General features: G+C 33.8%; 1 protein-coding gene across 2 annotated transcripts in view; it reads left to right on the top strand.

The window, feature by feature from the left end:
- Positions 1–7,384, top strand: part of LOC149775759 (rab5 GDP/GTP exchange factor-like) — a 38,777-nt gene extending 31,393 nt beyond the window's left edge. For both annotated transcript variants that reach the window (XM_089943096.1, XM_089943097.1), the window contains exons 6-7: positions 1,180–1,436; positions 4,647–7,384. In XM_089943096.1, the coding sequence (XP_089799222.1) occupies positions 1,180–1,436; positions 4,647–5,102 (713 nt within the window). In that variant the 3' untranslated portion in view covers positions 5,103–7,384. The remainder of the gene's footprint in view (positions 1–1,179; positions 1,437–4,646) is intronic.
- Positions 7,385–14,093: the final 6,709 nt, after the last annotated feature.

The raw sequence follows: 14,093 nt of genomic DNA, 5'->3' as shown, positions 1-14,093 counted from the left end.
CTATTGTGTCATGAATACCATCACAAAATGGATAAACGCAGTGCATATCATAGACGCATTTTGAATGGGAATAATGGAATGGAAACATAATATTTTAATTCAGTATTTTTATGTATTGTGAACATCTTGAGTTTCCACCATTACCTCTTGATTATCCAATATTTTGAACGTCATGCTTATAAGCTGAAGCCTACACTTTTTGATTAAAATTTTATTTTAAAAAATGGTCAACTTATAAATGAGTATATACTGTAATTGATTGAGAAGTGAAAAGTTATTAAGGCTTAGTCACCAGTGGATACCAGTTTCAGAAGGCTAGTCAAAGTTACAGATCTCTTCTTAAAGTGTTTGAGCTAAACCAAATTTTCAAATGTTTCTGGTACAACATACAGAAGCAGCATTTGTTCCCTTAATGCAGAGTACTAATAGTTATGGGATTTAATGACATGTCTGTTCAATACTGGCCATATGATGCCAAACTAAAACAAAAGAAGCCTTTCAGTATGGGAGAAAGCATCCAGACATAAAAGCCTTTCAGTATGGGAGAAAGCATCCAGGTATAAAAGCCTTTCAGTATGAGAGAAAGCTTCCTGGCATAAAAGCCTTACAGTATGAAAGAAAGCTTCCAGGCATAAAAGCCTTTCAGTATGAAAGAAAGCTTCCAGACAAGGCATAAAGGCCTTTCGGTATGAGAGAAAGCATCCTGGCAAAATGGCCATTCAGTATGAGAGAAAACATCCTGACATAAAGGCTGTTCAGTGTGGGAGAAAGCATCCACGGTTAAAAGACTTTCAGTATGCAAGACTTCATGACAATTCACTACAGCATCCTGGCATAAAGGACTTTCAGTATGGAGGAAATGATGATGATATGCCATCAATTATGGATGAAGTTGTAAATAACAAACAAAATCTTGGAACAGTTGTTATTACAACTTTGAAGTCAACAGCATTGAAAGAAATTCCTACAGACAATATCCTACTGACCCAGGTTTCTTGCCCTTCTGCTGTTACAATTGGCATTCAGGTAGATGTCAGCTAGGTGAGCTAAATCGCTAGTTTATTCATATGATTACAATTGTTTAGAGCAAGTCTTTCATGTATTAACATACATAGACCTTTTTAATGTAAATCTTTTTGTCATGTGATTTACTAATTCTCTTTTTCTTTTTTGTGGCAGAAATTATTGAAATGAATTCAAAGAAGGCACCACAGGACAAATTATCCAGCATAGTACAGTGCAGTAAAAATATCTTTGAAATGCTGCAGCTGTCAAAATCAGGACCAACCAATGCAGATGACTTTCTTCCTGCCCTGATATACATTGTATTGAAAGCCAATCCTCCTCTTCTACAGTCCAACATCCAGTACATAACTCGATTCTCCAACCCTATGAGACTCATGAGTGGGGAAGCAGGATATTTCTTCACTAATCTGGTGAGGAAAAACTCATATGTATTGGGGTTATTTTTGTTGTTTTTTTTCTTTTGACACCCTGCCCATAAATTTTGGCCAGGAAATATAGCATTAGGCTTGTCTGTCTATCCAGTAAATATCTACATGCATGCCAAAATTATTGTGTGCAACTACATCTGCAGCTTTCCACAGACTCTTTTGAGACTTGAGAGATATATCTGATATGGGATCAACATGCTCATATCATTCTGTTGTCTTGATCAGATGTGTTTTTCCACAGTTTGGTTTACTTGACGTGATGTTAAATGTATATCCAGGTAAGCCCAATCATCACATAAGGGTCAGGGTCCATGAAATGTTTGTGGTATGCACTTGTTTTTTCTTCTCTCTTTAATTAAGAGATGTGCAAGAATTGCAGACAATTTGAAATGATAGAGGAGAACCACAAGATATATCTGGCCTGTACAAAATGCACTTCCTCACACCCAAAAAATATTTGGTCTGACATCTTGGAAAGGCAAGTGAGGAGCTTCCAGGGCAGGCTCTAAACCCTCCAACTACAAAGCATAAAGCATTGACCTGAATTCAGAATTGATCACCCGTTTTATAGAAGATTTTGAGATACCACTCCCACCCACCATTTAGATATCCAAATGAGCACCTACTGCAATGATCACATTAAATCCACATTTGATTTTTTAACAGAGTAGTTGCTCCTTGTGAGTTTTTACATCTTCTTATGAAGAAAGGTAACTTTTGGATAGATTTCTAAATCTTCTTCCAATTTTGCTTGTGTTTGATAGAAACTAATTATATTACATTTATAATAACCAGCAAAGGTTGTATTAGATTTATATTTTCTAACCCTCAGTATTTCAACACAATATGTTGAAATTAGCACCATATTTCCAGATCATTGGCCTGTCTTCACATAGTCTATATATGTCTTTCATGTTTAGCATTCCTAGTATTATTCCATTCTGTGCAATATCAGTTGTTTTCTTCTACATTGTCAGGTCTAGAACTTACTTTGTGTTACTACACAGTGAAGTATTTTGCCTGACAGAATTTCATTTGTTATTTCACTGGCATATGTACACTGAAATATTTTGCCTCACATGATTTTGTTTGTTGACAAACTTAATCTGCTCTGTGCTTTTATTGTGCATAGATTCCCCCATTTTATCTTGCTATGTCTGATATTCATATTTATCCACCTCTTCATCATAAGTCAAGTACTATTATGAAATTATGATTTTAAAACAAGTAATAGAAAAGAGTGAGAAGCAACAAGCTTTGTCAAATTTAACAAAGAATTTTTTTCCCAAGGATGCAAAGAGAAAATGTAATAAAAGGAACTTATGATATTTTGAATTAAATCCCAAATAATCCTAGAATTACAGACACAAGTCCTAATGATTAAAGTTCTGAATAAACTTTTGTGAAATCCAAATTCAATCCAGTGCTGGAAAGATTGATGTGCTTATTGTTGCTTGTGTAATAGTGATGTTCCAACAGTCTTTTGTTGGATGACAATAATAGAATCCAAGAATATATCCTTATTTTAAATTTCACTATAAATTCAAGTCTTTGTTTCCAAGAATGTTATTTTTGAGCAATTTGTATTTCCAGAGAAGAATCATTTGAATAAATACATTTCAGCCCAAATGAATTACTGGACACAAGATAATACAATTGATTCTGCTATGATCTTAAAGCATAAATGAATAATTTTTCCAGTAAGAAGACAGTATAGTACTCTACCTGAGCTCATGTCCAAATAAGCATTTTCTTTTTAAAAAAAACTATTACCTAGTGGAAAATTTCATTCTGGAAGGTTCCAGATGTTTACAAGATAAAATCTTAGTTATAATTAAAAGTCTAGTACTTAAATTATAATATAAAATGTAGTAAACAACAGGTAGATATATCATTTCTTGGGTAAAATCCAAATTTCGTGACTGAGATTGAGATAATAAACTGTTGTTTATGAAACCAATATCAGTGGCTCAGGTAAGGTTGAAAACCGACTTGATTTTAGACATGGTTAAGTCTAGAATACAATTATCCATGTCATGTAATGAAAATAAAAAAAAGTGTAAAAACTAACAGGCAAACAATGCATATTAAATATTTATAACAGCAGTCATACAGAGCTATCTCTCATCTTGAATATGTTTAGGGAAATTCTTTGATATCCATAATCCACCATCATGTTAGTGTTTCCCATGCAAATTTGATGAAGTGTTCCCAAAGAAATTCCTTTCTTTATTTGTCGTAAAGAAATGTTTCATGTATATATTAATTACGATAATTTTTGTGTGCATAACTAGCCCCACAACTTTAATAAATTACTTACAGAGTAGATCTTGATGTGAAGTCAGCATGCATGTGTTCAGTCATTATGGTCGGATACATTTATTATTGGGACCTTGGGTAGCCGAGTGGTTGAGGCGCTTGCCTCTACAGATAACTCACACAGATCACCTCTGTCTTCACAAATTCAAGTCTCATCCTTACTAACGTGATAAAGTATGCCAGTAGCTTCCTCATGGGTCAGTGGTTCTTGCTGGGGTTCTTCTTCACCAAATATACAGGCTGCTATGCTGAAAAATGGCATTAAACCCAACAACATCAACAGCGTTTGATTTTAGAGTTGAGTTTCTTTTGCATTCATTGTTTATAACATATATGATAATATGTTCATTTGGCTCCTTAGCCTGTGGTGAATTGTCATGAAGTCTTGTATACATTATTAACACGTGATCATAATAGACATATTGTTATATGGCCATCCTCTCATTCAGTTTTTAATTATTTATGCTTTTTTCTCTCAGAATTTTGGGTTTGGTACTTTACAGCACAGCAACACAGGTTATTTAGTGCCAAGGCAATTAGAATAAAGTGTCTTTGCCCATTGACAATATGATTTGAAGAATTCTTTCATAGTGGGTTGTGGGTGGCAACATGTCCAGTAGATGTTTCAAAGTTAATCAACTGAGTCAACAAAATTTGCTTGAAATAAAACTAAGTCAGCAAAATTTGCTTATCAAAGTTTCATCAAATACCTTTAACTGGTTTGATATTAGTTCAGTAAAACCCAGATATTGCTTTCCAGTTTTGTTTGCCAAGTTTATATGATAACATTTTCCATACAACTTTTTGTCTTTTTGCAAATCATTTTAAATATTGAAACTTAAGATATTGATATGTATCATGTTTTTTTTTCAGTGTTGTGCGGTTGCTTTCATAGAAAACATAACAGCTGATTCCTTGAGTCTTAGTCCAGAGGAATTTGATCGTTATATGTCTGGAGAGGCCCTCCCACCTCATGCAGGAAATAAATACATGTGCGAGGGTTTACGTCTTATGTATGAAAACTTGAAAACTTTTGCTGAACTCCAACAAAGACAAGAGAAAGTCATGTCTGAAGCATTACAGCTGCAACAAGATATGAAAGAATTTAAGGAGAGTTTTAAACGGGAGGTACAAAATGTGTTGCAAAGAACTCCGCTCATAATAAAACCTAGGAAAGTGAAAGTACAGATTGATGCAGATTCAGATATACTAGAGGAGTTGCCTCCCCCATTGTTACCTCAGCCTGTAGTTGCCCAGACATTGTCAATAGCAGATGGCAACCTTGTGCAAAATGATGGAGAATTAGTTCTTGAAGTGAATGCCAATTAAACAAATTTTGTTGTTTTCAAGCTGCAAAGAGGCTTATACTCGGTGTCTATTCAGAAATGGCCATTACTTATTGTAACATCTCAGTACTTTTTATTTATACCAGCTTGTATGAAATTATCTAGTTTATAAAGTTATATTTCATAGGATATCTGCAAGATGTGATATGTATATTTGTGAATGCACGAGTCATTTATTGGATGATTTTCTCTTTATGTTTGTACTTTTTTTGTAATAGTGTACAGCAGAAGAATAAGTGGGTTCATTAATTTCATCTGGGGTATAAAACTGTGTCTGTGTTTTTTTTATATATGTTATTGTTTATTATTGTAAGCCTAGAGAAATTGTCACTGAGGGAATAATGTACCATATATTCATCAATTTACCAGGAGTAATCAATGGAACAATCAGCATTGTCAGAATGATTGGTAATCTTTGATACACCATTCTTTTGGTGTAATATTTTAAGAGCACTCATTAATCCGGAATACACTAATGGTATCTGAGCAAAAGATTTGTGAAAATACATGTCCTTTAATGGGTTTTTTAATCGATTCCTAGATTGATGACTACACATTGTAGTCTGAATGACTTGGGTTGTAAGAGAATTGTTTGGATTAATGGGTTTTCTATGGTAATATTAAAGATTGATCAGGAAATCCTACTAATATTATGTAATTATATATTACATTGTACTGTTTGATATTGTGGATGAGTTTGTTTCATTTTGTGGGTTTTAACAGCACATTATTGGCTTTATTGTACGAAGGAAATGGCTTTTCCAAGGACACACTGAAGCACCCAACATGGGCTGTCATGGGTTTGTTCTGAACTCACCACTGTTTGACTACAAGTCAGATGCTCTAGCAACTGAGCTACCATACCATACCATCATTGTGGGTGAGACCAAGAAGGAGAGCTTAGAATTCCAATATACTTTGGGCAAGAACATAATATCAAACAGTATAAGCACTGTAATTTATTTATTATATGACCACTTTTAAATAACCTTTATTTACATTCCACCATTTAAAATTCAGTTGAATATGTTTGAAGAGTAATGATGTTAAGATTGTTTTTTGACTGAAACTGAAATAAATATAGTATGATATGATGTGATTTTACATACTGTTGCATCTTGATACATCTGCTATAACCTTATGTTACACGGCAACAAATTTATTAGATCCTATATGTGCTTAACTGCACCTAACAAGTGCTTGACAGTGTCCAGCCAGTTCTTGAAAGTGTCCAGTAAGTGTTTGACAGTGTCCAACAAGTGCTTGAAAGTGTCCAGTAAGTGCTTGACATTGTGCAATTAGTAATTGACAATTTTCAATGTCATCCAAAGGAATCATATTTCCAAATGTCATCCAGTGATTGAAACTGAAAGTTACCACATATTGAAGATGTCCTGGTGCAATAAGCATTTAATTAAAACTGATGCAAAGAGTAAAAATACTTTGGCTTGACTAACATCATTAGATTAATTCCAAAGTAAAAAAAATACACTGGCTTGACTAACATCATTAGATTAATTCCAAAGTTAAAAAAATACACTGGCTTGACTAACATTATTAGATTAATTCCAAAGTAAAAATACACTGGCTTGACTAACATCATTAGATTAATTCCAAAGTAAAAATACACTGGCTTGACTAATATCATTAGATTAATTCCAAAGTAAAAATACGCTGGCTTGACTAACATCATTAGATTATTTCAAAGTAAAAATACACTGGCTTGACTAAAATCATTAGATTAATTGCAAAGTAAAAATACACTGGCTTGACTAACATCATTAGATTAATTCCAAAGTAAAAATACTTTGACTTGACTAATATCATTAGATTAATTCCAAAGTAAAAAAAATACACTGGCTTGACTAACATCATTAGATTAATTCCAAAGTAAAAATACACTGGCTTGACTAACATCATTAGATTAATTCCAAAGTAAAAATACACTGGCTTGTGTAATATTATTAGATTAATTCCAAAGTAAAAAATACTCCAGCTTGACTAATATCATTAGATTTATTCCAAAATATTTAAAGAAGTTCATTGCTAGTCTTTACGCCTAAATTTTATTTTATCTAGGAAATGGAGAAAAGACCAAGTAGCATTGCAGGAATTAATATTACCTTGTTATCACATGCTGTAGTAAAACTGTATGAATAACATACTGTAGCAATTCTTTATTTAAATTTCATTAATTGAATCGCATCATACTTCCATGTTGAAGTGAAATTAAACTGGCTTTATAACAATAAACAGTTCAGTATTTGTGAACTCCTTTTATAAACGGTAATTATGTATTGACCTGTGCAGTATGAATCTTTATTGTACAATTTCATGTTGTGTTGAAAAAACTATATTGGATGAAATACTGCAGGCATTAATACAATACTGATATTTCAACACTAAATATACATATGCCATAGCAACTGAAAGGTAATAATTACATAAAAGTTACAGGTGCCATAGTACTATATTAACAAGAATAATAATAATAATATTATTATTATTATTATTCTTTTTATTTATTGATACTTTTTAATCAAGAAGTATTTTATTATAATACTTCTTGAATCAGTGCAGGTTTGTGAATAGTTATATTTCTTGATTTATAATTCCCCTGCATTCTCTATTAATCTGCAATTTTGGTACATACCAAATTGTATTGTGTTTTCAAAACTGTACAAAAACATAATGGTTTATACCTGATAGCAAATATTACATAATTGTAGTCAGGTTATTAAAAGATTTTTTCTAATAAAAAAAAGAAATATAGGATTACAAACAAATTTGATTTTTGTTTGTTTTATGAGCAAAAATATTTCAGCAAAACAGTCTAATGTAATAAAACGTCCATGCTAAGGCAAAGGTTTAGCAATGAAAACAGCAATAATTTACAACAGAAAAAATGTCCAGCTTATGAATGGGCATCTGTACTACAGTAAAGATGTAAGACTGATCATTAATTTCCTTGTTGTGATGATGAAAGTATGCAGCACCTCATTTAGTTCTTGATCACATTTTTCACTACTATTTTTCTTCAGCCATTTTTTTAATACTTGAAAATCATTTTCTGTTTTCTTCTTCATACTCTCTGGTACACCAAGTACCATAAAACATCATATTTATCTTCATTTTTTTACCACATTATCTCGAAAGTCATAGAAAAGTTGTGCAAGGGAAGTGACCATTAAATATACAATTCAGTAAAACTACAAAATTACATCCAAAATATAGATTTTCACCATCCAGTATGAATTTTGGGCTTCCATTAGAGCTTATGCATGTTTTAGGTTCAGAAACTGTACAATATGTAATTATAATAGCTAGTCATGTGATATAAATGAAAGATCATGATTGGTTACAATATAGCAGGTGTGTAATAAACTGCTTATTGCCCCATTTCAGCTCCACCCCTTTCAAGATGGGTAGAGGTGAGCTTTCTAGGTACCTAGACTTTTACACCTCTGTGACAGATGCCATAAGTGGGTTCCAATCCACTTTTGCTTGTGTCTTTGATTTGAAAACTACATGTACAAATTTGTCATTTAAAAATTACAAGAATGAAGACTACACTGTTGTTTATCACTAAGTACACTGCAGGGTTCAAAGAATTTGAAATTCAGATGGTAGGGGTAAAATTCCAACAATCCTGCTGAGTTCAGCAGACTGTTAATAAAAGGATATTTTAATACAAAACTCTTTGCTTCAAGACTTCTCATTTTCCTTGCTATGAGTCAGTTTGACTTGCATCATTTAAAATTGTGGAGCAGATCATTATATCATTAAGTAGCCACCTGGGCTACCTGAAATCATCTGGTAGCCCAGACTCAGTATTCCAGTAGCCCCTGGATTCTGGGCACAAGATTTATTATATCAGAATTTATGTATTGTTTCCAGTTTAGACATATTAAATATTGCATGTATGCTTCATAAAGGATGTTGATACATTTTAGTTCCATTGGTATGTGTGTGTATAGGCCTCTGTCAAATCTTTTAATGGCAAATATTTCCAGAATACTCCAGTAAACTCCTCAGAAATGGATTTTTATTAATGTTTGATTTTCTGATATGGGCTACATTGGATATGGAAACTTAATAAGGTCACATCGCTGTAAATAATTTTACTATCAGACTTCTGGTGGAAGTCATTGTTACCTACTTTAGGCTTGACAGGTTCTAAACCATGAGGATAGTTTGTTATCCATCATCTGACACCCATCCATCCATTAGCACAAGTTTGTTATTGCTACATTCATGCTATGGTCTGTTTGGTCTCGTGTGAAAATGGTGACACTTAGAGATCCAGTATGGCCACCATAATCTCGAGAATCTTATTATCTCTACATCTCTTGAATAGATTGTCATATCAACATAAGGTTTTCAGAGAAAGAGTTCGTATGAAGTCAATTATACCAACAGTAAATAAAAATGATGCTGCCTTAATGTCCATTATGGCCACTCAGTTGGCTGCCCAAATGTCCATTATGGCCACTCAGTTGGCTGCCCTAATATCCATTATGGCCACTCAATTGGTCATCTTGAAAAAAATCTTGTTATTGCTACTAACGAGTAGATGTCCAGTTGATACTTCATAAAGCTGGTACACTTCTGATGTCTATTATGGTCACCTTGAAAATTTCATAGCCACTAGTCCTGAATGAAAAGTAGCAATGGCATGAAATTTTCACCAGAAGACTTCTTGTGATGTATAGTTGGTCCTAAATGATATGGTATTGCTTGCACATCTAGTAAGGTCACCACAGTGACCATCATGAAAATATGTTATTGTTACTTGTCCTGTCTGGATGGTCATATGAACATGGGGTGTTTACTAAATTACTTAGTTGGTCCTAAATGAAAATGGTGCTGCTTACATGTCCAGTATGCCTGACACAGTTGCCATCTTGAAAACCTTGCTGTTGTTGTTGTAGGGTTTAACGCCATATTTCAGCACACAATAGGCTATACATGGCGGCCAGTATTAATGGTGGAGGAAGAACCCGGGAAAACCCCGGAAAAAAACACCGACCCACGAGAAGCTACTGCAAGCTTTCTCACATGCCCACATTAGCTGAATCCGAGATTCGAACCCACACAGACAGAGGTGAGATGGCAATGGTCCGTAATGGAGAGCGCTTTAGACCACTCAGCCACCCCACAATTCTTAGGCCCATGACCAACAATTTTTCATCTGGAGCTGAATTCTTAGGCCCATGGACAACAATTTTTCATCTGGAGCTAAAGTCTTAGGCCCATGGCCAACAATTTTTCATCTGGAGCTGAATTCTTCTGTCCATGGCCAACAATTTTTCATCTGGAGCTGTATTCTTAGGCCCATGGCCAACAACTATCAAAATGTAGGCAATCAACATTACTGAAATTACCCACCTTTACCATATATATGAAATGAACCTTGCAACTATTTCTCCTAAATGAATGGTCATAGAAACATGCAATTTTACTGGAACCTTCTTATGATATGTCATTGGTCAAATAAAAAAATAGTGCCGTTCTGATTTCATAATATGTCCATGACAACAGCTATCTTGAAAATCTTGTTATTACTTCTCTTAGATGGCTGGTTATATTAACGTTGTGCTTTCAACAAAAGACTTCTTATGATGCCTAGTTGGTAATAGGTAGAAATGTTGCACATTTCCTATTGGATATGTTGATGGCAGTCGTTTATAAAAATTTTAACATTACTCCTGCAAAATGGAAAGTCATATTAATGTTGGGGTTTTCTTGTGATGCCAGATTCTTGGTCCTGAATGAAAATGGCACTTGTGTGGCATCCAAAATGTCCAGTACAGCAGCTAATTTGAAATTTTTTTAACTGAAGAGTACATGAGATGATTTCAATGTTCTACTATTAAATGGAAGAAATGGTCTTGTCTGTAATTCCTGGAAATTCTTCTCAACCAGTAGAGTGCCAGTTTGTCAGAGAAACCACTATTTTACATACACGTTGGTCAGTTTTGTTACTGCACATATTGGGAAATTGAAATATATCAATGAGAGAAAAATTAATATGGTGGTGATAAAAGTGGTACTGCCATTGTGGTGATAACACCTCTAAGACTACATTCTCATTGATAGAAGAGAAATCTTCCCTATAATAGGGTATAATTTTTAAGTTAACTCATTTTTATTCTTCTCCTTCAATAAATATTCATAGTTTTTAGGCTAAATATATCCAAAATCAGTTTCCATTGCCCAAAAAGTTCATTTCATATATATGGTAATGGTGGGTAATTTCAGCCATATAAGTGTGCTATGTGTGATTCCAAGGAATACAAAATAAAATTGAAAACGTTTAACACTGCTGTTATTATATTATTTTTTATAGGGAATATCAGTAATGTTGATTGCCTACATCCAAGTTGAAGCATACTGTTTTTGAGTAAAGTATCTATGTGAGAAGGGAGTTTGCATAGTAAAAAGTGTTCAGGCCTGAGTTTAACACATTCTTTGGGTACACATATTGAGTCAGATATCTTTTTATCATCTTTTATTTAAAAAGAAGAGCAAGTTATGAGTTTTATTGACCTTTAATATTTCCATTTCTAACTGTAAATTATGAGTGGTAATGAACAGTTTAGTTATATTTTTCATTAATTATCAGTTTATGGTTAGGTACCCTGCCTTCTTAACTTTTTGTTATTATGGAGAACGCAGGGCACCAAACAATTGATAACATAGGTTCATAAGGGTTGTACTGGGTCGCAGTCTTTCATGTCCTCAACTAATTTCTATTGATTTTGCTGCACTCTTTATACATACTGTTCAATACACTGAATGTTTATCAACAATACAAATATCAAAACACAAATGTTTAGTATAATTCTGGATTATATGTTGTATCTGCAAATGTAACCCTTCTTGACAGGTCTATCAAGCCAGATACTTTGTATTGCAATGAAGTTAGTGCTTGAAGGGCGTACTAGTTCCACATATACAAAGGCTATTGACAATAACTACAGTAATTTACTTGACAATAGGCAAGTGGTCTAATACACCTATCCATTTGCAATACGAGCATTTATTGTACCTTGTCAAGTGCAGGATGTTGGTAGGTACTCAACACAATTAATAGATCAATTGATCATATAAGCAATGGTTCTTAAACAATGGGTCACAACTCAAAACTGGGTCACCATGCTGTTTTGAGTGTGTTGCCAAGATCAACCATAATAATGTTAAATTCCCTATCCAAGTGGTTTTGTAGCATTGGATAGGTTTTGAAGGCTAACAAATCACAAACTGGGTCACCACCCAATAAGAACTGCATGCCAACTCATGACCACTTCCTATCATGATGGCAGCAAAATTAACTGCCCCAGTTGATTAGTGACAGCTGGGCTTCTGTGATCTGTCAGCAAATAATAATTAACCATTGGACAACTGATTAGCATTAATTTCAAGCCCTGATGTTTTCTGGAACCATTTTTAAATCTACTGCTATGCATTTGTCATTATGTTCATGGTCATGCACAGCAAGTATTGTTTGAATTTCTTCAAAATGGCTTGCTGACCCTATACTGCTGTACCTTCATGGAGATTTGTCATTTTTTGTGTCTGATTATTTTAGCAGAGAAAGTAAAACGTGTAGCTATGGGGAAGGGGTGAGAGATTGGAATTTTTACAATCTGGATATAATACATTAGAAGATGAAACAAAAAGTTGAGCATCATGTGTGTGTGTGTGTGTGTGTGTGTGTGTGCGTGTTAGAAGCTGCTGACTGACTGTGGCTAGATTTAGACATAGTTTTGTGTCTGCGTCATTTCTGAAGCTATATCAGACCCCCTACTCATAAATTTCCAGGCACACCTTTAGCACCTGAGATCAAAGGACGGTAATAATAATATTATTAATAATATTAATAATAATGCTTTATTTATAGAGGGTGACTCATTAGTCAAGGACTATTCTCCCTTGAGGCCCTCTAAGGAGAGTATAACAATGCACATTATACATGTATGAAGATAGCAGTAATTACTGTCTATTTTAACATGTTTAGTATTAAAATACTAAATTCTATTATCTATTAGAAGCACATACATGCTCATGATATCTCTTCTTAAATACTCGAATATTTTCAGCAGATTTTACATGTAGTGGAAGCTTGTTCCACATACATGTAACTGTACCAGAGTATTGGAAGCTCTTTTTAAATTGTTATGTTCTTAGTTTTGGTGGTAGAAGGTTTCCATGTGATATTAATCTCAACTGGTATTGTGTTGAAAAAGACCTGAATAAGTCCTGAAGATACTCTGGTGCAGTTCCATGTAGACATTTATACAAAATAACTGCGTTATGAAAATCTATCCTGTTATATATTATGAACCATTTGAGTTCTGTAAATAATGCTTTTGAGGGATGATCAATAGATGCATCTAAAATCACATGTGCTACTCGTATCTGAAGTTTATAAATCCTATCAAACTCAGATTTAGCACATTTTCCCCACACATTTGAACAATAATCCATTGTTGGAAGAATGTATGACTTGTAGTATAGATTTTGAGTTTCCATAGGTAAATATTTCTCGATTCTGCCGAGTAGGGCAATTTTGGATGACTGTTTTACAAAGCTTATCAATATGGTCATTCCATAATAAATTATTATCTATGGTCACACTTACAAGCTTTTCATGTTTGACATTTTCTAATGGATCATGATTTATTGCAAGAGATAGTTCTGGGTTCCCTGATTTGTGTAGCTTCTGTGACGTCCCCAAAATCATATTTTTGTTTTACCTTCATTATTTACCATCCTATTTTGTTGTGCCCAGTTTTGGACTCTAATAAGGTCTGAGTTTAATCTCATTTGGATAACTTCAGTATCAGAACTAGATGTACACAAGGTTGCATTCTCTGCAAACAAATCTGTATTTGTCGATTCATTATTTAATGGTAGATCATTGATATAGATAAGGAAGAGGAGAGGGCCCAACACTGAGCCTTGTGGGACC

Source organism: Sinohyriopsis cumingii, chromosome 19 (genome assembly GCF_028554795.1).
Source record: "Sinohyriopsis cumingii isolate HCF-2022 chromosome 19, ASM2855479v2, whole genome shotgun sequence".
NCBI classification, from domain to species: domain Eukaryota; kingdom Metazoa; phylum Mollusca; class Bivalvia; order Unionida; family Unionidae; genus Sinohyriopsis; species Sinohyriopsis cumingii.
This window is presented reverse-complemented; position numbering and strand designations above follow the sequence as displayed.